General features: G+C 37.2%; 1 protein-coding gene across 1 annotated transcript in view; it reads left to right on the forward strand.

Moving 5' to 3' along the window:
- Positions 1-627: 627 nt before the first annotated feature.
- Positions 628-25,994, forward strand: part of KCNH8 (potassium voltage-gated channel subfamily H member 8) — a gene marked incomplete at both ends in the record, with an annotated part of 371,995 nt that continues 346,628 nt past the window's right edge. Inside the window, one exon of the mRNA XM_080813771.1 lies at positions 628-703. Within this exon, the coding sequence (XP_080669897.1) occupies positions 628-703 (76 nt within the window). The remainder of the gene's footprint in view (positions 704-25,994) is intronic.

The following is a 25,994-nucleotide window of genomic DNA, read 5'->3' on the forward strand; positions in this document are numbered from 1 at the left end:
CCAACCTGTCTCCTCCCCTTCTCCAGCACCACACCCACGGGACTCCGGTCTCCCCGGGAGAGGGACGGAGCGGGAACAAAGGGGTCTTTGTTCACTGGCTCCTGGGGGGTGGGAGTCGCGCTCGCGCGCGTTTCCCTGCGCCCCCTGGAAACCGGGAGGCTCGGCACCATCCGGCCTCGCCCTGCAGCGAGCGCCGTCCTCCACGACCCCAGCGCCCGAGGTCAGGGCGCGGCGCCCCGGGCCACCGCGGGCTCTTCCCGGGCGGGCGGGGTGGGGGGCGAGGCTGCGCTCGGCGGGAACTGCCGCCCGCGGAGGGACGGTGAGAGGGGGGTGGGGTTCGGCAGCTGGCGGAGGTGGAGGGGGCAAGAGAGGGAGCCTGCGCCCGGCTGAGCCCGGAGGTGCGGGGCGGGCTCGCAGAGCGCTCGCCGAGAGGCTCCAGCCAGAACAGCGGCGGCTGGAACGCGCTCCCCCTCTCCTTCCATCCTCCTCCCCCTGATCGGCCCCAGCACCGCGCCAGGTCCCCCTCTGGTGCCGTCAGCGCGCTCCCCTTCTCCATTCTTGGCGCTTTCCTCTTGAGCCATCCTTCTGGACAAACTTTGATGGAGAATTTCACACCACGCTGGAAAAATGCCGGTTATGAAAGGATTACTGGCGCCCCAGAACACCTTCCTCGACACCATCGCCACCCGTTTTGACGGAACACGTAAGTCTTGCACTTCTACGAGTTGTATGGTATTTTCCGAGAATGATTTTTCACGTATAAATTACTTTCCCTCCCAACCTTCTTTTTTCCACCAGCGGAGTGAAATTCGTTCCGTTTTTGCAAAGGTGTCTTTTGTGCGGAGAAATTTCCTTCCACCCAAGGTTCAGCGTAGTATTAACACTTTGGATTGGTGTAGTTGGCTCCCTTTACTTCCTGGGTTTGTGAGAGCTAGAAAAGAGCCTGAAGAAAGACTGACGCCCGTGTTCAGTGTGGGACCCGTATTTCGGTATCTCCTTATGAAATTTTAAAAAATTAATTTTATGAGGTGAAAGTGGGAATGTCCATGTTAGTGAATTGCCACCTTATCTTACTAGAGTTTCAAAGCTGTCTAGATTATAGGGTGAGTTTGGAATGTTATGCTTCTATGGAGCATCCTTGAGGTCTTTCAGATAGGCATGATTTCCCATCAGAGTTTAAGAAATGCAAACTAGAATCAGGATTGCCAAGTGTAAGCTTTCTGTAGAATTCTAATCGTTGCGAGTTTGTCAGAAAATTAATTTCTGCTTTTTAACTAGAATAGTGTACCTCTCAATCCTGAAATTATCCTGACACCCTAGGAGAGACTGATGGGGAAGGAAGAGCTGGGCATTATAAAGGCTGATCATATGAGAAAGTTTGGACATATTTTTTTTGAGGGCGAGTATTATTGGACGTTTAGCTTGTTTCAGTTATAGTTGAAAAGAAGAATATGGTGTTGTGTGGGTGCTTGGAGATAGTTCATAATCACCTGCAAGTTGTTATTTTTCAGGACCACGGTCAGGTCCCCGTTCCTTTCCAGGCTTCTCAAGCCTTTTTATGGGCCCGCTGGTCTTCCCAACAGGAGTGTGTACTTTCCACCTAACAAATGCTCTCAGTTGGTTTCACTATGAACATCCCCACCTTCCTCCTAGCTTATGTTGCATCTGTGTGCTGTCTTTCCTTTTTCTGCCTCTTACACAAAACTCAGGAACTCATTCTAAAGGCTTTTCCGGGGTTCAAGTATAATTATTTTTTACTATCATGGTATATTTCATGGAGCTGACATGAGAGAGCACATCTAATTCTATTTCTACTCCAGTAGTCTATATACACATTCCTGTTATGGTGGGAAGAAGGTCTTGGGCTTTGTGCTTTATGAATAGTTGGAAAAGTTTACATGGGAGGGAAGTGAAGAATTTACTTGATTTTGTTCAATATTTATTTATTTATTTATTTTTTCAATGTTTATTTTTGATGTCCACCCTACTGAGGGTAAAAGGTGTGAATATTCTTATGGTGTTTTTAACTTTTGCTTTAGCCATTCTCTCCCCTTTTATATTCTACATGTGTCAGACAGTATTGGTGAAGTGCAATGCAATGTGTCTTCTTTGGATAATAAGAGAAAATATTGTAATAAAACTTATAGTCCCTGCCACTGCCATTACCTTCACCACCCAAACAGCACACAAAATCACCACTGCTTTCTTTAGGTATGTGGAAATGTGGGTGCTACTAATTATTACCTTAGAAACTGGTTAGTTTCATGCGTATGTTTCTTTTTGAAGTTGCAGATTTAAACCCCAAAGGTTCTCAACATGGATCCCAAAAGCATCTATTGAAAATAAGGTTATTGGTAAATGGTAGTTACTTATCTCATCGTCATTTAAAGTTGAATGGAGTGCAAAGTGTAGTGAGAATTACAGCCTGAGAATTACTGCAGCAATATATTTAGATATCAGTTACTAATGAGAGGGGCTTTGGAGCATCAGAATGAGATACCTTTGTCTCTTTATGTCACTGTAACATTTGATGAGCAGAGGGCATGTAGATGGGTGTACTAGTGAATAGCTCCCTTAAAAAAAAAAAACAACCCTACAAACAAAAACCTAAGCATTAATGTTAATAAAATGGAAGATGAGAAATTTTAGATTCTTATTTGAGAAGACCATTATTACCTACCAGCATCTAGAAAATAGAAACCAAAAACAAAGACCCAAACCTAAAACTGTTGGAGAATATGCTTGGTCTGTGCTCTACAGGGTTTGGGGGATTCCTGTAGGGAACCACTTTGTATGAAATCAGTCTGAAAATCAGTGAAATAAATTGCAAAAGGAGGAGTAACACAAAGGTTTACTTTGGCAAGACTTTTTTGTTTGTTTGTTTTGTTTACAACATCTAATGAATACCCCTCATCCCAAAAAACCTCACTCTAGGAAAGAAGATTGCATTTTCCCATTTACTTCTTTTTTGAATTGCAGGATGACTTGAATAATCTGAAACTTAAAAAATACTTTAAAGAAATTTTTAGCTTAAGATTTTTCTGTATCTAGAATCATGGACATACCATTTCCCTGGCGAAGTATTTTATCTTATTGTGTTATCTTTTCTGTGTTTATAAAATTTTAAGTATAATTACTACCCTGAAACTCTTTCTATGATCATCCTTCTTTCTCTTTATTTTTCTCTTGTGCAAGACAAAAGAGTTTGCAAGTTTTAAATTTGCCAAATTGCCACCTGCCCAAATAAAAACTCTATAGAAAGTGAATGATGTTATAATACTCAAAATGTAATATGTTTATTTGGTGTATTTCCTTATTTGTTAGTTATACTTTATATGGTCATCTTAGTTTCTTATTTTATTTTATATTGGGTAATCCTGGTGAAAAAATAAGAGAACGAACAGCAGCCCTGGTAAACCACCTTGCTAACTTAACCACCACGCAATGTTATTAGTCTTACTGACTTAATACTATAATGGAAAATAATCAAACTTAAAACATCATTCAAAATTTCTCCCAGGGAAAAAAACAAGTATACAACAATAAAAGCTTATAAGATAATCTTCCTAATTTATCTGTTGAAATATTATCACAGGCAACATAAAAGAAGTTAATAATATATTTTATCACCTGATGACACTTTATTGTTTTATATAATAGTTATTCCTTTTAATATTTAAGAAGTGAGCTCTTTGTCAGGATTGAAGGATAACTGTGGACCATTAATTAGAATTTTTTTCATATCCAGTTTAATTGTTAAAAAATTATTGGAATAGAAATCTTTTTATGTAAAACTACCCTAAAATACATTTACTTCTGAAATATGTTCTCCTGGTTTGTGTTTAATTGGAGTGCAATGAGACTAAGAAACTTGCAAACATTGAATATGTATGCCTTATTTAGGACAAAAAAGTAATGCCAATGAGTTTTTTTAACTCCTCACATGCAGCCACACTTCTCACTGGAAGCAATCTAAAACAGACAGACAGATAGACACATTCACACACTAAGTGTTAACATCATGACCTGTATCTAGTTTACTTTTCCTAAATGTTTTTTTAATATGCTTACCATATTAAAAAAAATCTTTTCTGAGTAGACTTTTGTGTTAAGCACATAAATATTAATTTGGCCAAAATAAAGTATAGTAGAGAACATATAAGTATATATTTTTAAAAATAGTTTTTAGTATAAATATTTGTCATGGGATACCATTTGAGAAAAATACTTTTTTTTTCTTTTTTTGAGGATATAAAGCATTCAAAGGGAAGTGTCCATTTTCAAACATAATGGTATATTAGCCTACATTTTCATAGGTGTATATTTGACTACATTTTCCAGTCCTATCATGATTTGGTCGGTGCTTCTCCTTTGGGATTAGTGAGCCAAGATTTAAGCTTTAAAGGAAGTTTGTAACCCAGTGGACTCTATCAAGAAGATTCCAGTCAAAGTATTCAGAATAACAGTACCTTAGACACTCATTCATATTTGCATATGTTTTAGGTACTCCTGTATAGCCTGTTTAAAATGGTCCAAGGAAATTTGTTAAAATTGAAAGACTTCCTTTACAGGGGCAACTGCGGTGGTTTTTCTTTTCATCTTTCCTTTCTTCTTTTTCCCCATCTTCCCTTTCATGCTCTCATCAAGGAACATAGAGCTCTTAACATTACAATCTTATAGAGAAGGGTAATGAACCCAGTGCTGTAGGAAGGGAGAATAAGGTGGGATACTGGAGATCTTCCTAAGTCTTTGCTGGGTTGTAGTTTGGAGAATACCAGCAAAGGCATTTAGCCAGTAAAGAAGAATGAGCTCCATTATGTATGGGTCTGTCTATAAAAGGCTATTACATGAAAACATGCAAGGAAATAGCTAGCATTCTAGAGATATCTCTCCCCAAATAGACGTTTATAAAGAGTCTTTAAGAATTTTTTTATGTGCTAGTCGTAGTCTCTCTTATTCTTATTGTTCATGTTTAGGGAGATAGTTCCTTATCAGTTTTCTTTTTCTCTGTAGTAAATTACCACAAACTTTGTGGCTTATTATCTTACATTTTCTGTAGGCCAGACATCAAGGCAAGGGTTAAGTCGGTCTTCTGCTTAGGGTCTCACAAGGCTGTAAATAAGTCCTTAGCTGGAGCTATAGGCCCTCTTCCAAAGTCATGTCGTTGTTAGCAGAATTTAATTCCTGCAGTTTGTGATTGAGGTCTCTATTGTCTTGCTGTCAGCCAAGTACTTTTCTCAGCAACTAGCAGTTGCCCTCAGGTTGTTGCCACATGTCCTCTCATTAGCCCTCTTACAACCTATGGTTTGCCTCTTCCAGAGAGGAAGGACCATCTCTCTTTTTAAGAGTTTGCCTAAGTCAGGTCCAGCCAGGATAATCTCCCTTTTGATTAACTCACTGTCAACTGATTATGGATCTTAATCACATCTCTAAAATCATCTGTTCTGCCTATAGGCAAGAGAAGGGGATTAGAGAAAGTGTATACACAAGCAGTTGGGAATCTTGGGGGTCATCTTGAAACTCTGTCTATACAGTTGCTATGCACTGTTGTATTATTATACAAAACCGGATGTTCTCACATTTGTTCTTCTAAAAAGTAGATTTATTAAATACACTCTGAGATTCTGCATGCATGAAACCCTCCTGAGTTTACATCTGGAATCTTAGTGAATATAAGGCCCAACTTACTGGAGGGAGTAAGTTGGTTCCCATCTTGCTTCACATCTGGAGATGGCACATGAGTACAACTAGTCTCATTCATTTTAGTCAGCCGTCCTGAGAGACTCTTAATTCTCTGGTCTAGAAGTAATGTGGGAGCTATTGGATTGTTTTCAGAGTATTAATCCCAGTCTCTTAACAGGGTGCTCCCTATGTATAGATAATGAGAGGGAAAGGGAGAAAGAGGAGAGAAGAAAGAAGAGGGAGGAGGGAATTATTTATTCTCATTCTTTGACTTTGTAGATGAATTCTTTACACTGCAAAGGCTTTATCACAGTGGTTCTCATAACTTCTATGCAATGAACAAAGCGTTTGATTTATAAGAATTGGATTTATGTCTTTATCAGACATATATTTATTTCTTTTGATGAGTGAAATACACAATTAATAAGAAAAGTTCTATTATGTAGTCTTTAAAATACTTGATAATTTTGTTTTGACATCATTATATATAGGAAAATTGATAGCTAATGTGTTAAAAATGGAAGTTATGCTCATAATATATTTTTCCTAGGCTCTGGCTTTTAGTATCCCCTGTAGACCAAAGGCTATGGCATGAACCCTCTTCTAGCATGAGGAATACATTGAAGATCCTGAGTTACCAGTTTCTGGGATATCCTAGACTCAATGTACTTCTAGTATGATACAGTCCCCCTGATGAAATTTCTGCCTTATTCATCAATAATCTGCCTTATATTCATCAATATTCATCAATATTCTGCCTTATTCATCAATAATCAGTCAGTCATTTTTTCAACAGTATTTAATCAACACTGTCTATATACAAAGCCATTATGCTAGGATCTTTGGAATAAATCAGGCTTGCCCTTTTCTCAAAGAAGATGATAAATGTATGCAAAAATTAGTATAGGTTGGAAAGGGATAAGAATATTCAGGAAATAGAGGAAAAAGGCCGTGCAAATCTGGACAAGACAAGAATAATTTCTGTGGGTGAATGATCTGGGATGGTTTTATATAATGAATGGCTTCTGGGTGGGAATGATTGGCTCATATATGATAAGGGCAAAGATGATATCTGTTTACTCTGCTAATTTGTGTTGCATTGTCATTGAAGCTAAAAGAGAGACGTCTTTAAGTATTTTAGAGGGCATGAATGGCAAAAGGTAGAGGCAAGAGGAGAACGGGAAGTCAATTAGGTGGGACATGGAATGTCTTTAAAGTCAGAGTACATAGTCTTAGTAAGCCATTGGAGGTGGTGGATTCACATCTTTGTAAGAGAGTATGGTGCCATCTGTGCCTGGAAACTCTCAACCTTTCCATATTCCACAGGCTGACGTGTAATGCAAGAGAAATGCCCACCTTGACACCTAGGAAGTTTCTTCTTACTTTCTCTTCTAAAATGCTTTTACACTTTGACACCCTTGTGCCCAGAGAATGCAGTGGATTGATGTGTTCTTCATTTTCTTACAAATGTCTGCTTTGCCCAGGGAGCTAACTTTTGTCTCTTAGGAAAGGGAGAGATTGATTTCTGACCGCATAGCTGAGTATGCTTCTCCTCCAGGGCTGTGTTATACTATAAAACTGTGCCTGTGGAGAAGAAAAAGAATAGACGGTGTGCTAGCACTCAGTCCTAGTGAAGTTGACTGGAGAAATGCCAACAGTAAAAGGTACAGAATTGCAACCACTGCAGAGATAGTAGGGTTCACCCTGGCAATGTATATTTGCTGAGATAGTCTAAATACTAAGTTTTAAATCCATTTTGGTTTAGCAGAGCCTACAAACAAAAAAGATGAGACTTCAACTTTACCTGTGACATAGTTCATATTTAGCAACTGGAGCAACTGAAGAGCTTTCTCAGTAATTCAAACAGTCAAATATAATTCTTGGGTTATAAATTCCCTGGAAGGTATATTTTGGTTTTCCTTCATAGCCATTAATGCACTATCTATCTCCCTTATACCCTTCAAAATTCACATGTCCCCAAATGAACTAGTAATCTGTCCTAGCCTATGAAACCTATTTGTCTTCTTATATTTTCTGGCTCCATTATTGGCATCACCACCCATCCATTTCTCCAAGCTAGAAATCTGAGTCGCCCTCGACTGCCCACACATCTAATTGGTTATCAGGTCTTTGAGATTTTCCTTTAGAAATGCCCTAATCTGGGGCGCCTGGGAGGCTCAGTGGGTTAAAGCCTCTGCCTTCGGTTCAGGTCATGGTCCCAGGGTCCTGGGATCAAGCCCCACATCGGGCTCTCTGCTCAGTGGGGAGCCTGCTTCCTCCTCTCTCTCTGCCTACCTCTCTTCCTACTTGTGATTCTCTCTCTCTCTGTGTCAAATAAATAAATAAAATCTTAAAAAAAAAAAAAAAAAGAAATGCCCTAATCTGACTCCTCACCTCCTGTTCCTTGCCTCTGTTTCTTACCTACACAGTTGTAACCTTACTCTCACTGGATCCCGGTGACCATCCGCCTTCATCCTGCTTCCTCCCCACCCTTCAGCCCAAGTCGTCCCTAGAGTGATTTCCGATAAAAGCGGTATGATTTAGTCATTCATCTCTCCTATTTAAAGCCACCCAGCAGCTCCCTGCTACCTCTTGGAGAATGTCCAAAGTCCTTAGTGTCATATGACCCCAAGATGATTCTGCAGAATCTTTTCAAACCATTGTCTCCCAGACTGCAAACATACTCACCCTGAATCCCCTGCTCGTTCTGGTCTCTGGGCCTCTGCTGGTCACTTGACGAGCAAGATGCTTTATTTTCTTCAAGAGCCATCCTGAGGGTTGCCTTGTATCTAAACTTTTTCTGTGACACTCCAAGTCGAGTTGGGTGCCATTTGTTCCTTGCTTCCCACTCACTTATGTTCTGATGATAGGCTTTCATATTTCAGCGCTCAGTTCCTTCAAGTCCTGACTATGTCTTTATTCCTTTGAATCCCCCTTGCTCAGACTTAGCTTGGAACAAAGTCATTGCTCAGTAAGTGATTCTTTGCGTAAAAGAATTGCAAACTCCTTGAAGGCTAGGGTTGTGCAGGTGCAGTCATTGTCTTTATTTCCCTTTGATGCTAACTGGTTTTCCTTTGATTCAGTATTATGTTGTTTAGCTTTAGTTTTGAAGCATAATTCTAGACTGGCTTCCAGTACCTCATTTTCACATGGTTCAAGTACTCATTTCTTTCACTAAAGTTTAATGATAATAGTGGCTACCATTTTGGGCATGTCTACATATATTCTGTATACCACACTGGTGCTTTATTTGTTCCTACACACCCTACAGCCCAGCAAGGGGGAAGGCAGCCCCCCTTTTTGTTACAGATGACAAAACTCGAGCTCAGCATTTTTGTATGTTATCACACTAGCCTGTGATTTTTCTACTATAGCCTGTGATTTTTCTACTATATCACACTGCCTTTAAAATGTGTTTTTTATAGCAAGTATAAACAAACTAGGGCAATCTGTGGTATCATTTCTAGTTTCTAACTCTTGCAAAAAGGAATTTCTGCTTTAAAGTTTTTAGTCATTTCTAGTATATGCTGTTTTTTTTTCTTTTGATATATTATGCTTTAAGTACTTGTCACTTAAAGAATGTTTTTAGATTAGTATTTAAGACTCATGTCTGGAACTACTTAATGCATTCACTGTGCAAAGCAGTTCTGCTCATCAAAGAAAATCTACTGTCCATTTTTTAAAAAAATAAAGAAATCCATTTTCTTTGCGATTTTGGTTCTTTGAATTTGCTGATTTTAGAACTTGTGATTCTTTTATTGTCAGGCTAATCTCTCTATAGAAGATATTCTAATTCTCATAGCTATTATAGTGACATCATTTTGTGTTTTTACCTTGTTAGCATCTTACAGAAGAAATTCTTCTACCTATTTTGAGTCTGCTTTTATTGGGATAAATATATTCTTCACTATCAGGTATTGTTGACGTCTTTCAACAGAGATCATTTACCTTTTCTCTGCAAAGACTTTACAGGAAGAAATAAGGGTACCTAGCTCTCCAACTCGCAAATATAATCTAAAGCTCTTTCTTTCTTTTCATGTTTTCTTTTGCTCTGTTAAGTCTTTTGGGTGGGCTTCCTTATTGTACTTGTCAGTCCAAATGAGGTTCTCATTCTAGTTATTGAACTAGAAGGATCTGAGACTAGAGAACTTATCAGTCTTTCCATGTTTTTGTTTGATTTCCTAGAAAAAAGGATCCACATAAGATGTTCACATGTTATCGAAATATCAAAACACCCAGTTTGACAAGTAGACTTGCCCTTAATTGTGGTGTTCTGGTTATTTCTTCAGTGGAGAGAATAATGTAGAAGACAAAAGTGGGCATGTTTTTTACCTTCATACCTAAATAAATGTTTTTATTATGATTCTATAAATGGTGGAAAAGATTGCGTGTCCTGGGACTGCAGCTTTTGTATTGTATTAATTTGGTATATCTTTGGTTAGGTTACATTTCAGTCATCTGAAAATGAGCTTGCTGCCCTCTTTCAAAGAATATGTGGATTCAGGCTTTAGGATAATAGAATTAATAATCACTGAGGACTCTTGTCCGTCTGTACAGTGCTCCATATTGTCTAGTGTATTTTTGGTTAAAAGAAACCAAAAGTTATAAAATTATTTGAAAAGTAGTACTAGTAGCTAATATTTGCAGAACATTTCGGTATATTTGTTTCAATCCCATCACTTAAATTACTTTTGAATTTAAGATAAAAAGTGACTTCCTATTATAATTTTAAAATGTACATTTGTTTTCTGTAAGTGAAATTCAACATTGTTTAATATATTTAATGTCTACTGAATTTCCTTTTCTGGGTGTTGTTTGTCCGTATTCATTGCCCTTTATTAATTGGATTATTGGTATTCTCTATGAGTTTTTTAACATAGTAACAAAATGAATACATTTATTTATTTATTTATTTGACAAAGAGAGAGACAAGGAGAGAGGGAACACAAGCAGGGGGAGCGGGGGAGGGAGAAGCAGGCCTCCTGCTGAGCAAGGAGCCTGATGTGGGGCCAATTCCAGGGCCCTGGGATCATGACCAGAGTCGAAGGCAGATGCTTAAAGACTGAGCCACCTAGGCACCCTAAAATGAATACATTTTTAAACATTTTATGTATTTATGTGAGAGAAAGAGAGAGTAAGCGAGCGAGAGAGAGAGAACAGGAAGGGGTGGTGAGTGGGGAGGGCAGACAGAGAATCAGGGCTCCATCCCAGGACCCCAGAACTATGACCTGAGCCAAGACAGACGCCAACTGATTGAGCCACCCAGGTGCTCCAAAATGAATATTTTATTAGTAAAGTGAATTGTATATGGTTTTGTTTCCAATTTTGGTCTTTTTATTTTTATACGGATGAATTAATCAGTTTTCCTTATTGTGTGTTTTGTGTCATGCTTAGATAGGTATTTTCTATACTAAACTTGTCTTTAAAAAATATCCTAAGTGCTCTACCATTTAATTTTGTACGTTCAAATTTATTCTCCTCCTTTAATAAGTTCTGCAGTTTGATCTATTGAATATGATGTAAGGATCAAAATTTATTCTTTTAGATGCCTATCCATTTTCCTAACATTATTCAGTAATTCATCTTTTCTATGCTTATTTGAGATGCCTAGTTTATCATTTTATATTCTGTATTCCTATGTGCATATAGATAATATTCTATAGCTCTATATGTAATTTTTCTATTTTATGACTTTCAATCTTATTACACTCATCTATCTTTTTCTTTGCGTTAGTACCACAGTTTTAATTATAGGAATTTTATGATATGTGTTACAACTCTTATTTCAGGGCACCTGGGTGGCTCAGTTGTTAAGTGTCTGCCTTTGGCTCAGGTGATTCCAGGGTCCTGGGATTGAGCCCTGGATTGGGCTGCCTGTTCAGTGGGGAAGCCTGCTTCTTCCTCTCCCATTCCCCCTGCTTGTATTCCTTCTCTTGCTCTCTCTCTCTCTGTCAAATAAATAAATAAAATCTTTAAAAATAAAATAAAATAAGATAAAACTCTTATTTCACTATTTTTCCCAGAAACTTTTCACTTGACTAATAATACTTATTTGGAAGTCCCTATGAATTTAAGAACCAGATTATCTAGCTAAAAAAAAAGGTGGTTTTTTTTTTTTTTAAAGATTTTATTCATTTACCTGACAGACAAAGATCACAAGTAGGCAGAGAGGCAGGCAGAGAGAGAGGAGGAAGCAGGCTCCCCGCTGAGCAGAGAGCCCGATATGGGGCTCGATCCCAGGACCCTGAGATTACGACCCGAGCCGAAGGCAGAGGCTTCAACCCACTGAGCCACCCAGGCGCCCCAAAGTTGTTGGTATTTTTAATGTAATCTGTAGGAAACATGATATTTTTATGATGTCAAAAATTTTTATCAAAAACTTGCTGTGTGTTTCTATCATTTATATCTTTTAAGGGGTTTTTCAATAAAGTTTTTGGACATTTCTTACTTATTTTATTCCTAGATATTTCATCTTTGGAGTTCTATGTAAAATGGAGTCTTTTGTACAACCATTTCATTTTTCTAATTCAGTTATGCTTGTTTATTTGAAGGCTATTGATTCCTATCTGTTACTCTTTTTTTTTTTTTTTTTTTTTTAACTAGCCAGTTTGCTGAGTTTCTATTATCCTTTGCAGTAATTTTTCAGTTGGTTTCTTGGGGTTTTCAGCTAAGAAATAATACTGTCTTCAAATAATAAAAATTTTTCTTGTTTGTTTCCAATTTTTACAACTCCTATATTTTGTTCCCTTAATTTTTTCTATTGTTTAATTGCTTTGGTTCATATTATACAGATTATAAACAATATTAAAAATTGTAATGGTTAAGAAAATCCTTCCTGTTCCTGACTTTCAATGGAAATTATTTTAGTCTTTTTCTAATAACTATTTTTCTGGCTTTTAGTTTGAGAGATAGATAGCTTATTATATATTTCCACTTTATTAAGAGACTTTGTTATATATCCCTATTTTATTAATCAATTTTATAAATTGGCTTTTCATCATTTAAGTAATTCAGTGTTTCTTATTGAATCAATTAATATAATAAATTCAATTGAACTATCCTTGCATTCTTTCTTTTTTTTTTTTTTTTAAGATTTTATTTATTTGACAGAGAGAGAGATCACAAGTAGGCAGAGAGGCAGGCAGAGAGAGGAGGAAGCAGGCTCCCTGCTGAGCAGAGAGCCCAATGTGGGGCTTCATCCCAGGACCCTGAGATCATGACCTGAGCTGAAGGCAGAGGCTTTAACCCACTGAGCCACCCAGGCGTCCTTCCTTGCATTCTTTCAATAAATGTTATTTGACCATGTTACTGGATTCTACTTGTTAATGTTTATTTAGAATTTTTACACTGGAAACACACACACACAAATCCACACACATACATGTTTGTGTATGTATATAATATTGACATTAATTTTCTCTTTTAGTATATGTGTATTGCTGAATTTTGGTGGGGTACTCACATCCGTATTTGTGGTTATGAATATAGTTCCATTTAGTTTAGCATTTGCACAATTTTTTCATTTTTAATAAAGTATCAGTATTAATCATTGCATTAAAATAAGTCAAAATGGGCTGGTACATCTCTATTAGTTCTTATAGGTTTTGACTATAGTCTTGTCTACTAATGTCTCAGTCATCTGTGTAGTGAAGATAGGTGTTACTTTAATGTGTATTTAAGTCTGGAAAATGCCAACAATAATACATATCTCTTATGCCAACACTTTCAACATACAAAATATTTATTAATACTCTGTGTATATACAGATTTATATGAACACACACACACAAATATCTTTTCCTAGCACAACATGTGCATTGTATACTATGCAGTAGCACCAAGGCCTGTGAAAGGCATGAAGCTACTAGGCCATACATTAGCAGAGTCAGTAGGAAACATAGGAAATTATCATTTGGGTGTAAAATGAAATTTAAGTAGAATATATCTATTTTTGGTAACTTTAAAAATTTTTGCAGTGAACCTTTTCTGCATCAGTGACCTCATAAAAATAAAAAAAAACACGTTTAATGAAATACTGAATTCCCATTTCTAAAGAAAGTTGATGATGAGTGTACAAATGGAAGAAAATGTTGATGTTTATATCTGTCATGGGTGTCCACATTGGGGCAGTAACACTGACCACTTTAAAATCAGAAGCAACATATCTGCTGAATAAGCATCACCATTTATTTAAAAATTAGTAGCTGAGGGGCACTTGGCCGGCTTAGTTGGTTGTTACTTAAAAACAATTAGTAGCTAATTTTAAGAGGACTATGTTTGTAAATAATGATTCATTCTGAAAAAAGTATCTTTCACATACTGCTCTGTCAAGCATGATTTTTCACATAGATCAAAGAGCTGCTCTTCTAAATGAATTTCATTCATTTTTCTTCTTTTTTGGGAGTGGGGTTTATAATGGTATAATTTGCATATAGTAAAATCACTCCATTTAAATGTATAGTTTAGTGAATTTTGCAAAATGTATACAGTCATGTAACCATGAACACAATGAAGATTTAGAACAGTATTTTCGCTCTCAAAGTTCAAATACCCTACCTCCACTTCCACTTCCTAGTAACAATCTGTTTTCCATCCTTATGGTTTTGGCCTTTCTAGAATATAATAGTAATGAAGTTACAGGATATATATATATATATTTTTGGTTTGGCATCTTTCACTTAGCATAATGCTTTTGTAATTTTTTTTTTGCATATATCAGTAGTTTGTTGTATTTTATTGTTGAAAATTTCATTCAGTTTTGATTTTGTTTTCTTATACATATAGAAAAAATGAAGCAACAATATTTAATGTATTGTTTGAATCGCAGAAGAACTTAGCAAGTATTAATGCCATGAGACTTTTTGATGGAAAATAAGTTAATTTTAATAATGCTTGAGTTTTGTATCTAATTCACAGATATAAGTAAAGCTTTTCAAAGTTTATTCTATAGAAGGTGAATCATACATTATTATAAATGTCATTGTAAATTCAAGTAAATGGCTCATTAACAATAAAGTTACTTACTTGGTGACAGGAGAAATGTAAATTTTGGCAAAGGCATAGTGTCACAGTAAAAGCAATATTTATTGAACATGAAAAATGTATGAAGCAGAAATGTGCTTGGACTTGGTGGTGGTGTATGTATAATTCATTTTTGTGTCAAAAAAACAACGATATTCTATCAATTACTAAGAAGCTATAGTAGTTAAAATCACCAGCTACTTTTATATATTAGGAATTTGTTTTAGTAGTTACACTACATGATATATGATGTTAAATGCTGGAAGATATTTGGTATGGCAGTGCATGGTTTCTCTTTTTACTGCCTCCATCAGTCAGAATTTTAAACTATTTGAGTCTTTGGTGGAGTCTTTCAGGTTTTCTACATAGAGTATCATGTCATCTGCAAATAGTGGGAGTTTGACTTCTTCCTTGCCAGTTTGGAGCCTTTTATTTCTTTTTGTTGTCTAATTGCTGAGGCTGAGACTTCCAGTACTGTGTTAGTAATGGTGAGAGTGGACATCCCTGTTTTGTTCCTGACCATAGAAGAAAGGCTCTCAGTTTTTCTTCATTAAGGATGATGTTAACTGTGGGTCTTTCATATATGTTGATGTATGTTCCAGCTATCTCTACTCTGTTGAGAGTTTTTTTTTTTTTTAATCAAGAATTGTTGCTATGCTTTGTCAAATGCTTTTTCTGCATCTGTTGATAGAATCACATGGTTATTATGCTTTGTTTTATTAATGTGGTGTATCACATTGACTGACTTGTGAATATTGAACCATCCCTGCAGCCCAGGAATAAATCCCACTTGACTATGGTGATTAATTCTTTTAACATACTATTGGGTTTGATTTGCTAGTATCTTGTTGAGAATTTTTGCACCCATGTTCATTAGGGATATTTGCCTGTCATTCTCTTTTTTAGTGGGGTCTTTGTCTGGTTTTGGAATCAAGGTAATGCTCGCTTTGTAGAATGAGTTTGGAAGTTTCCCTTCCATTTCTATTTTTTGAAAGAGTGTGAAAAGAATAGGTATTAACTCTTGTTTAAATGTCTGGGAGAATTTCCCTGGGAAGCCATCTGGCACAGGGCTTTTGTTTGTTGGGAGATTTTTGATTACTGCTTCAATTTCTTTGCTCGTTATGGGTCTGTTCCAATTTTCTATTTCTTCCTGTTTTAGTTTTGGTCGTTTGTAAGTTTCTAGGAATTTGTCCATTTCTTCCAGATTGCCCAGTCTTTTGGCATATAATTTCTCATACTATTCTTCTATAATTGTATTTCTGTGGTGTTGGTATGATCTCTTTCATTCATAACTGTATCTACTTGGGTCCTTTCTTTTTTCTTTTTGATAGGTCTGGCTAGGGGTTTATCACTTTCATTAATTCTTTCACAAAATCAGCTTTTAGTTTTGTTGATCTGTTCTACTTTTTAAAATTTGTTTCCATATCATTTATTTCTGGTCTAATTTTCATTATATCTCCTCTTCTTCTGGCTTTAGGCTTTATTTGCTGTTCCTTTTTTAGCTCTTTTAGGTGAAGATGAGATTGTGTATTTGAGACTCTACCAAAAAATTGCTAGAACTGTTACATGAGTTTGGCAAAGTCACAAGATATAAAATCAATGTGCAGAAATTTTGTGCATTTCTATTCACCAATAACGAAGCCTCAGAAGAAGAAATTGAGGAATCCATCCTATTTGCAACTGCACCCAAAACAATTAAGTACCTAGCAATAAACATAACTAAAAAGGTAAAAGGTCTGCACTCTGAAAACTATAGAACAGTTATGAAAGAAATCAAAGAGGACACAAAGAAATGGAAAAGCATTCTGTGCTGATGGAATGGAAGAACAAAGATCATTAGAGTGTCTATTCCACCCAAAGCAATCACACATTTAATGCAATCCCTATCAAAATACCACCAGCATTTTTCACAGAGCTACAAGAAATAATCCTAAAATTTGCATGGAACAACAAAAGACACTGAATACCCAAGCATTCCTGAAAAGGAAAAAAAGAACTGGAGGCTTCATAATTCTGGATTTCAAGCTATATTATATTACTAAGCTGTAGTTGTCAAGACAGTATGGTACTGACACAAAAACAGACACACAGATCAGAATAGAAAAACTAAAAAATGGACCCATAACTAAAAGGTCAACTAATCTTTGACAAAGTGGGAAAGGATATACAATGGAGAAAAGACAGTCTCTTCAACAAATGGTGCTGGAAAAATTGGACAGCAACATGCAAAAGAATGAAACCCGACCACTTTCTTACACCATACAAAATAAATTCAAAATGGATGAAAGACCTAAAGTTGAGACAAGAAACCATCAAAATCATAGAGGATAACACAGCAAGAAACCTCTTTGACCTCGGTCTTAGCATTTTCTTATTAGACATGTTGCCAGAGGCAAGGGAAACAAAAGCAAAAATGAACTGTTGGGACTTCATCAAGATAAAAACTTCTGCACAGTGAAGGAAGCAATCAACAAAACTAAAAGGCAGCCCACCGGATGGGAAAGATATTTGCAAAGGATGTATCTGATAAATGTTTAGTATCCTAAGTGTATGAAGAATTTACCAACCTGAGCCCTCAAGAAACAAATAATTCAGGTAAGAAATGGGCAGAAGACATGAATAGACACTTTTCCAAGGAAGACATCCAGATGGCTGACAGACACATGAAAAGATGCTCAATGACTCATCATCAGGGAAATACAAATGAAAATCACAATGAGATACCACTTCCCACCTGCCAGGACGGCTGAAATTAACAACACAAGAAACAAGTGTTGGTAAGGATGTGGTAGGCCACCTGGATGGCTCAGTCAGTTAAGCATGTACCTTTGGCTCAGGTCATCATCTCAGGGTTCTGGGATCAAGCCCTGCATTGGGCTCTCTGCTCAGTGGTGAGTCTCCCTCTCCCTCTGTAGTATCTCTTGCTTTCACCTCTTTCTCAAATAAATAAATTAAATCTTAAAAAAATAAAATAAAACTGTTGGTGTGCCTGGGTGGCTCAGTGGCTTAAAGCCTCTGCTTTCCGCTCAGGTCATGATCTCAGGGTCCTGGGATCCAACCGCGCATGGGGCTCTCTGCTCAGCGGGGAGCCTGCTTCCCACCCTACCCCCTCCGCCTGCCTCTCTGCCTACTTGTGATCTCTGTCTGTCAAATAAACAAATCAAATCTTAAAAAAAAATAAAGCTGTGGAGAAAAGGGAACCCTCTTGCACTGTTGGTGGGAATGCAAACTGGTGCAGCCACTCTGGAAAATATTTAATCAGGGGCGCCTGGGTGGCTCCTTCGGTTAAGCATCTCCTTTGGGCTTAGGTCATGATCTCAGGCTCCTGGTACCCAACTGGTAAAGGGCTCCCTGCTGGGCAGGAAGTCTGCTTCTCTTGCTCCCTCTTTACCCCTCCACCTCATGCGCGTGTTCTCTCTTTTTTTCTCAAGTGAATAAATAAAATCTTTTTAAAAAAAAGAAAATATTTAAGCAAAGTATTTAATAAACAGAGTACCAAAGGGGAAAAAATTAAACAATAAGAACTCAAACTATATATTAGATTAATATTTGAAATTCTTTAATTTTCCTTTGGAATATTTCTACTTGAAAGACTTGATGGATGTTGTATTTTTAATTGGGTATATTTCTGTTCAGACTGAAATTGAAAGCAATTGAAAAGAACTGTGATTTTGTAGCACCAGTATTTGGTAAAACACTAAAAAGAATCATAAAGATGCCTTTATCTATTTATTATTTTAAGTAGGCTCCATGCCCAACATGGGTCTTGAATTCACTTCTCTGAGACCAAGGGTCACATGCTTTACAGACTGAGACAGCCAGGTGCCCCATAAGACACCGTTTATAAAATTTTTGTATTATAGAAATACTGTTTGAAGGTATTTACTCTGAATAAGGGAAAATGAGAACCTATGAAGTTTTTAGACTGAAATATTTTTACTTTTAAATCTGAAAGGTAGGATTGAGATATTCTCCATGAAAATGGAGGCAAAATTTTGGGGAGAAAATAGAATTGAGAATATCATCCATTTAGCAAAATTTGCGTGTGCCTACAAGGTATTTCTGCAACTACAAGGTATTTTTTTCAATTAAAATTTTCTATGGTCTATAGTGAACAGTTAATTGAAGATGTCCACAATTTCAACTTCATTCACCAGAAAATGCACCGTTGAGGAAAATTATAGGCAATTTTTATGAAAAAAATAAAAAATCATAAAAAATAATAAAAAATTAAAAATAATAATACTGTATATAATGAAAAAGACACATTCTTTAAAATAATAATAATAACTTGGTGAAGGAGACAGATATGGCAAAGTGTATGACTTAAGTATGTGAAAATATAAAGAAGAGATCATTGTGCTTAGATTATTATTTTATTTTCTGGTGATATCAACATACAGATATTATTTTACAGAAATAGTATGTTTCAAAACAGCTTTTGAAAAAATTTTATATGTTCATTAATGTAATTACACCAAATATAAAAAAACAAGCATTTTAAAAATTATATAATTTTATTCTTTAGTACCTATTTTAACTCTCAAAGGAGTCCCTGCATCACCCTATGATTGCTTACCTCATACCAACATTTTCACAGCTCTTTGAAATAGGGCTTTTTGGCCTACCCCAAGCTGCCAAGTCTAATAAATTAGACTTTTTATGTAGTTTATTTAAAAAATTTTTTTTTCTTTCTTTTTTTGTAAGTGATCTCTACTCCTAACATGGGGCTTGAACTCACAAACCCAAGATCTTGAGTTGCATGCTGTACTGACTGTGCCAGCCAGCCACCCCTCCCCCCAGTAATTTACTTTTAATATTACCTTCTGAAGTAGATTAAAAAAATTGGGGGAAAAATTTATCCCTAAATTTTGAACATTAATATAAAATTAAGATAAATATTTAATGGTTTATATAAACTGGTATCTCTTTAATTTTAATATGACAGAAACCTTGAAATGGAAGTGACTCGAGTCTTTATTTTGGCCTGTGATTATTCTAGATATTTGTATTGTCCTTACTTTAGAGACAAGGGGGCGGAGGACCCTAGAAAGGCTATTTATTTTGTCCCAAAGCTAGTACATGGGAGGGATGGATTCTTACACTTGTCCTTTAATTTCAAAACCATGTTTTTCCTTTAGACTTACTCTGATTTTACTTGAAAAAGTGAAAATGGAAGAGAATTGACATCTAATGAGGAACCATATACCCAATGTTGTGTTTGGTATTTTCAGCTACATTAGTTTATTTAATCTCTGAATACTGCAAGTTAGATGTTTTTATTCCTATTTTATGGACAGGGAAATCAAAGCCCAGAAAAGTTCAATAAATTGTCAAAAGTCACACACTTTATAAATAGTGAAGCAGGAGTTTATAGATGCAGTTTTGACTATAGTAGTCTATGTCTAATAAAAAGACAAAAAATTGGAGCTAAAATGTAAAGCATTACATTTAGATGATTAAGATCTTAACAGTCATGGTTGACTTCATTTTGAGAAACAAACCATTTTCATGCTTTTTTAGAACACACTATTATTATCCATGACTATTGCCTTGGATTATCCAGGAATTTACCTCCCTTGTTGGAATGAATACTAAACATCGTTCTTCTTACCTGAGGGATCACGATCCACTGGTGTTGGAGATCACTTGAGGGCTATGCTGCAAGCCCAGAAGTCTGTTGATATTTTAACAGATTCAGAGTTTTCTGTAGAACAATGCCACACTGATTTGAATCTAAAAATACTTCTGGCCGATTAGTGGTTGCTTAGGAGTGGGAGTGGGGTAGTGAGAGGTAGAATTACCAAGGAGTATGAGGGAACTATTGGGGGTGATGGGGACTTACCTACTGAAGGGACTGTCTCAGGGCTGGCTGTTAACCCAACCTTCAGCAACCTCAGGGACCTGGCATGTACCTGTCCTTCCTTCTTTTCCTGCACTGTCTGTACCCCATCTAGAGCAACTCTGGGATCACCTTTTTTACACCTTGAGCCTTGCATCAGCTTTCCTTTGAAGAATTTTTGTGGCTGAAAACAAATTTTGAAAACATCAGAACTGGCACATCAAATATTATGTAATTGTAGCGATCACTATATATGCTCCCCACTGCCACATCATGGCCTGTTTAAACCCATCTTTATGTGACCTGTTGTTTCCTTCTTACATGGGTGAAATCTAGGTCAAAGTCTGTGACACTTTGGGTTAATATTAGGTAATGAAAAGATCTTTCAGTTACTAGAGTTTCAGTTAATAAAGATCCAGTGAATATATAGTCACAATTTTCATCTTTGAAAGGACAGCTCTTCCCTCTCCCAGTCTAGGTCCCTCTTGGCCTGGTAACCTATGGTAGGAAAGTTCCCTTCTTTTGAGATTCTCCTCCTCCTCCCCCACTCATCAGGCTGCCTCGGGTTCTTCCAGGGTTGAACCCGGAGGAGAGAGGAGAGAAGTAGGACAGAAAAATTCTTCATTGACAAATATTATTGAAAGTCCTCATTGCCATTTTGGAACAAACCTGGTGTTCATTTGACATGTAGAGCTCTAGCCATGGTAGAAGCCATGTTGACTGGTCACTGCCTTGTTTTGGTTGTTTGGTGGCTGTGCCATCTGATTATTAAATCTTTGGAATATGACATGTGTCTAGGGTGTCATAGTTCTCTTACTGGGCACTTTCTTGTGTTCCTAAAACCTCATCTCACACACACACACACACCCACACAGAGCACATTGCAAGGGATTTATCACCTGCTGTTTCCTTGACTTGAGTGATCACATTTGTCTCTAGCTTACGACTCTTCCATCAATGCCAAGACACCCAAGGTACACCTCCATCTTCTTCTAAGGGATCTCTTCAGACCTACAAGTGTCCTTCTTGTATAGGATCTTTGATAACCCCATGCTGGCTCTCCTATGGGCCTGGATTGAATCCATGGAATCCACAGGGAACACCTTCATGTTCTTTGCAGATCACGTTCAATATAGAAATCTTCCACTGTTCCAGCAGTGCAGCTGGCCAGCCACCATCTCTTACTTTTTCAACTGTTTTCCCCAAATTTCAAGAGAACACTCTTTGACTATGCTACTGAGGGTCCATTCCCTGGGCTTGAGGTAAAAACCAAGCCCCTTCTAACTCTTGAAACCTCTTTGCAGTCTCCCAGACCCCACTGTTTCATAACCTCAGTGTGGATGAAGGGTTAAGAGTGTGCACAACTGGTTTTTGTTAACCTCATTTTAAAATCCTGTGTGTAGTTCTTACCTCTTTTAAGAATGTGGAGACGTTAACGCCTAATGTTTTAGGACCTCTACAGAAATGGGAAGTGATATGGGTACGTTTTATTATCCTGTTATAAAACAAAGATACCTAGCACGTAATTGTCCTTCAGTAAATGGACAGCTCCAGCTAAAGTGATTTTATGGATCCTTCCAGGAATCAGTAAATACTGTCTTGATGACTGAGAGATTATTTATACACATCCCTTGCTTTCTTGTCGAGGAATTTCAACACGAATTTTATGTTTTATGTTATGTTGGTGGAAAGTATTCATAAATACTTGATTACAGAGCCACACATATTATCTCATTTATTTTTCACAAGTACCAGACTAATTTGGGAAGGAAATAGGTATGTTTCTACTTAAGATCTGTGGAGGAGATTCATATCTGTGTGTTCCAACCTTATGTCTTACATATTTTTCCTTATATCACCTTACATTAATATTTTATTCTATCAGTTTTTTGTGACATTGAAAGAAATGGCATCATTCTTATTTTACAAATATGGATATTGAAGAAAAGGCATCTTCTCTTAAGCAAAGTTCATGAGTTGTACCCTTACCTTCCTGTTTCTTTGTTTCCCTTCTTTACTAGTTTCCCAAGCTCTCTTCCAGACACAAACACTCACACGTGCGCACACACTCACACATGCACATGCATATACCCAACTATTTATAATTTAATACTACTCCATTTAAATGTTATCTCCAAAGTATCATATCTTTTTTTAAAAATTTTATTTATTTATTTGACAGACAGAGATCACAAGTAGGCAGAGAGGCAGGCAGAGAGAGAGGGGGAAGCAGGCTCCCCACTGAGCAGAGAGCCTAATGTGGGGCTCGATCCCAGGACCCTGGGATCATGACCTGAGCTGAAGGCAGAGGCTTTAACCCACTGAGCCACCCAGGCGCCCCCAAAGTGTCATATTTTATATAATGTCATAGTGTCTCAGGCTTAAAGAATTTACATTTTCCAATATCAGAAAGTTAGATGATGGGGAAGAGATTAAGGGAATATTGTGGAAGTGATCACGTTTCCTCCCTGCACAGGCTTAAGGGTGCTCAAACTTGAAAGTTCAGCCTTCCTGTAGCATTTGTACAGACTTTCCCAACATGTATTTTAAGTAAAATAACATTCTTGGCTACCTAGTCTCTTTCTTATTCTTACTTGTTCTAATTTCTTCACTTATTTATTTTAATAAATTATATATATTTTTGTGAGCCACATAAATAATTTCTTTTTTGGAACATTTCATCATATAAATAAACCTAAGTTTTAAGAAAACTTGTGTTTTGACTTTCTGAGAAACTTCCTTTCTGGCTTAGAGTTTTCTAGGTTAAATTAGGTCCCTTGGAGGATACAGCTCATATTTTTTGCTCCTATTCATTCATTTCTATATATCTTCTTATTTTTCAGTGACTAAAGGGGTAATAACAGGAAAAAAATGAATGACTCCTGCTGGCAATGTATTTTTCAAGTTGTCATTTTTTAAGAGTTAATGCAAATGGTAGAGATACACGGCTTTTCTTCAGTTCTTTTTCAGTATTCAAGTAGGTACTCAGTAGCTTGAGTCTATAAACAAATGAGCCTATCAAAAGTCAGATGCCATGAATGACAGATCTACTCCTCTGATTACTAAATTCACTTCAATGATTTCATGTATACTTTTAAATTAGTGTCTGTGGTTTTTTTTTTTTTTTTTTTTGAAGTCAGCAAGGAAACGTGTTAATTGCTTCCATTCCTGAGTTTACAGATAAAATGAGAACTATCCCATTAACCCAGAGTGAGACATGGCTCTTGAGTTGCCTATGTAAAGTGAGAAGCTGAGATGGCTTTGAAATGTAGACTACCTCACAGGTGATTTTGCTCTTGGTGTTGGTTAGCTGATTGAGTTTTCTCTCCTCACTCACTTATGAAGGATCTTCATTCAGGATGGGTATGAGAATTTGACAATGTTTGCCCTCAAAGTGTTGTGGTAGAGTAATCTCATTGAGTAGAGCAGTTCCCTTTTGCATCACGTAAGAGGAAGAGGGACAGGCTTCTGATCCTTGTAGTTGCTATCTGTCAATGAGTATTTTAGGTAAACATACGTCTTTTTTTCTGATATTTTTTACATCACAGTAATGGGAGTACTTTGGCTATCTTCCTGGGTTAGGCAAAGTTGCAAAAGAGAAATATTATCATAAATCATGTTGCTAATCTAGGTGCTAATCTAGGTTATCTGAACAAACTTGTTATTTGGCACTATCTCTTAGAGATGATAGAGCCTTGTTCACACTTATTATTGTATTATTTTATTATTATATTGTTACTTATATACTTGTTTCCAACACAAGTGTACCTACTTCTTAGAAATCTCTCTTTTTCTAATTAAAAACATTTTTAAAGGTTTTTAAAAATGTATTTATTCGACAGAGAGCAAGAGAGCACAAACAGGGGGAGAGGCAGAGGGAGAGGGAGAAGCAGGCTCCCCACTGAGCAGGTAGTCCAATGCGACCTGAATCAAGGGCAGATGCTTAACCGACTAATCCACCCAGGCACCGAGATACCTCTTTTTCATGATTGTCTTTCTTTGGTCTTGCAGAGTGCCAAAAACATACTAGATATACAAAAAAATACTTACTAAAAATTTCAACCTGATAAGTTTGAAACAAGACTTACAGGAAGAGTTTTACTTTCAACTACCTAGGTTTTTCAAAATTCCTTGATCGCTTACATTCAGGAATCATTATTGTTATCATCATTGCATCCTTAGATCTCCCATTTATTGATATGTTGTTAAGTATGAGTTTCTCTACTTGGCATTTTTTATACATGACCTCACTGAATTCGCAAAATGATCTTAGGTGGTATTTGCTGTGTTTCCATTCCACAAGTGAAGAAATTGAAGTATGAAGTAGTTAAGCAGTTTTCCCAAGGGTCACGCTGCAGAAGTAGCAGAATCAAGATGCAGACTCAGGTCCAAGCCACTGTGCGGTTTGGTAGAAGGCACCACCCTCCCCTCAAATTTCTGATTGCATAATATGTTTTTGTTTGCTTGTTTCTTAAATCCCCTCATTCATCCCCTGCAGTTTGCTTAGTTACTTCCTCCTTTTCAGTATATAAAGGAAAAGAAGGTTGTCTGAGTTAGGTGAACTGACAGAGTAAAGGTAACAGATCTGTCTTTCTAGGTTAACAAGCGTAGAAGAGTCCAGCTCCTTCTCGGTAGTTCTCAACCCAGGCTGCAAAACAGAGCTGCCTCACAAGCAGCTGAAAGCTGCAGGTCTCCAGGCTCTGTCCCCAAGCTGCTGAATCAGTATCTCTGGTGAGGGACCCAGGCGTCTGATTAAAAAGAAACAGATGCCATGGTGTGTTTCTTACACGCAGCTGGGGTGGAAAATGATGGCTTGGATCTGGGAGACGGGGCTCTGAAACTCTTGCCCTCTGAGCAGTGGAACATCAGTATGAGTGGTATTGCTTTGAGAAATAGGTGCCTGGACAGCTCCCAGGTTTTTCCCAGTTCTTTTGTTCTAAAAATAGTTATTGAGTATCTCCTATGTGCCCAACAACATGCGAGAACTTGAACTTCTCCAAGTGTAGAGAGCAGACGACAGTTCAGCCAACTGACATGGTCTGTTTTTCTTTTTAACTCAGATTATGAAGCAGACACACTGTGTCTATAGCTCACTCAACATCTCATTTTTTAAAGATTTTGTTTATTCATTTGACAGAGATCACAAGTAGGCAGAAAGGCAGGCAGAGAGAGAGAGGAAGGGAAGCAGGCTCCCCGCTAAGCAGAGAAGCCCAACTCGGTGCTCGATCCCAGGACCCTGAGATCATGACCTGAGCTGAAGGCAGAGGCCTGAACCCACTGAGCCACCCAGGTGCCGCAACATCTCATTTTTCAGTTTTTTGCTCAGTTTGTGAATGTTGCACAGATCAAGGATTTAGAGAAGAGAAAGTGAAGTAACTGTATGTAGACATATACATCACGGTAGAAGAACACGCCCATTAACATAAGCTCTTCACAGTGTATGATTTAT

Source organism: Martes martes (genome assembly GCF_963455335.1).
Source record: "Martes martes genome assembly, chromosome: 1".
NCBI lineage: Eukaryota > Metazoa > Chordata > Mammalia > Carnivora > Mustelidae > Martes > Martes martes.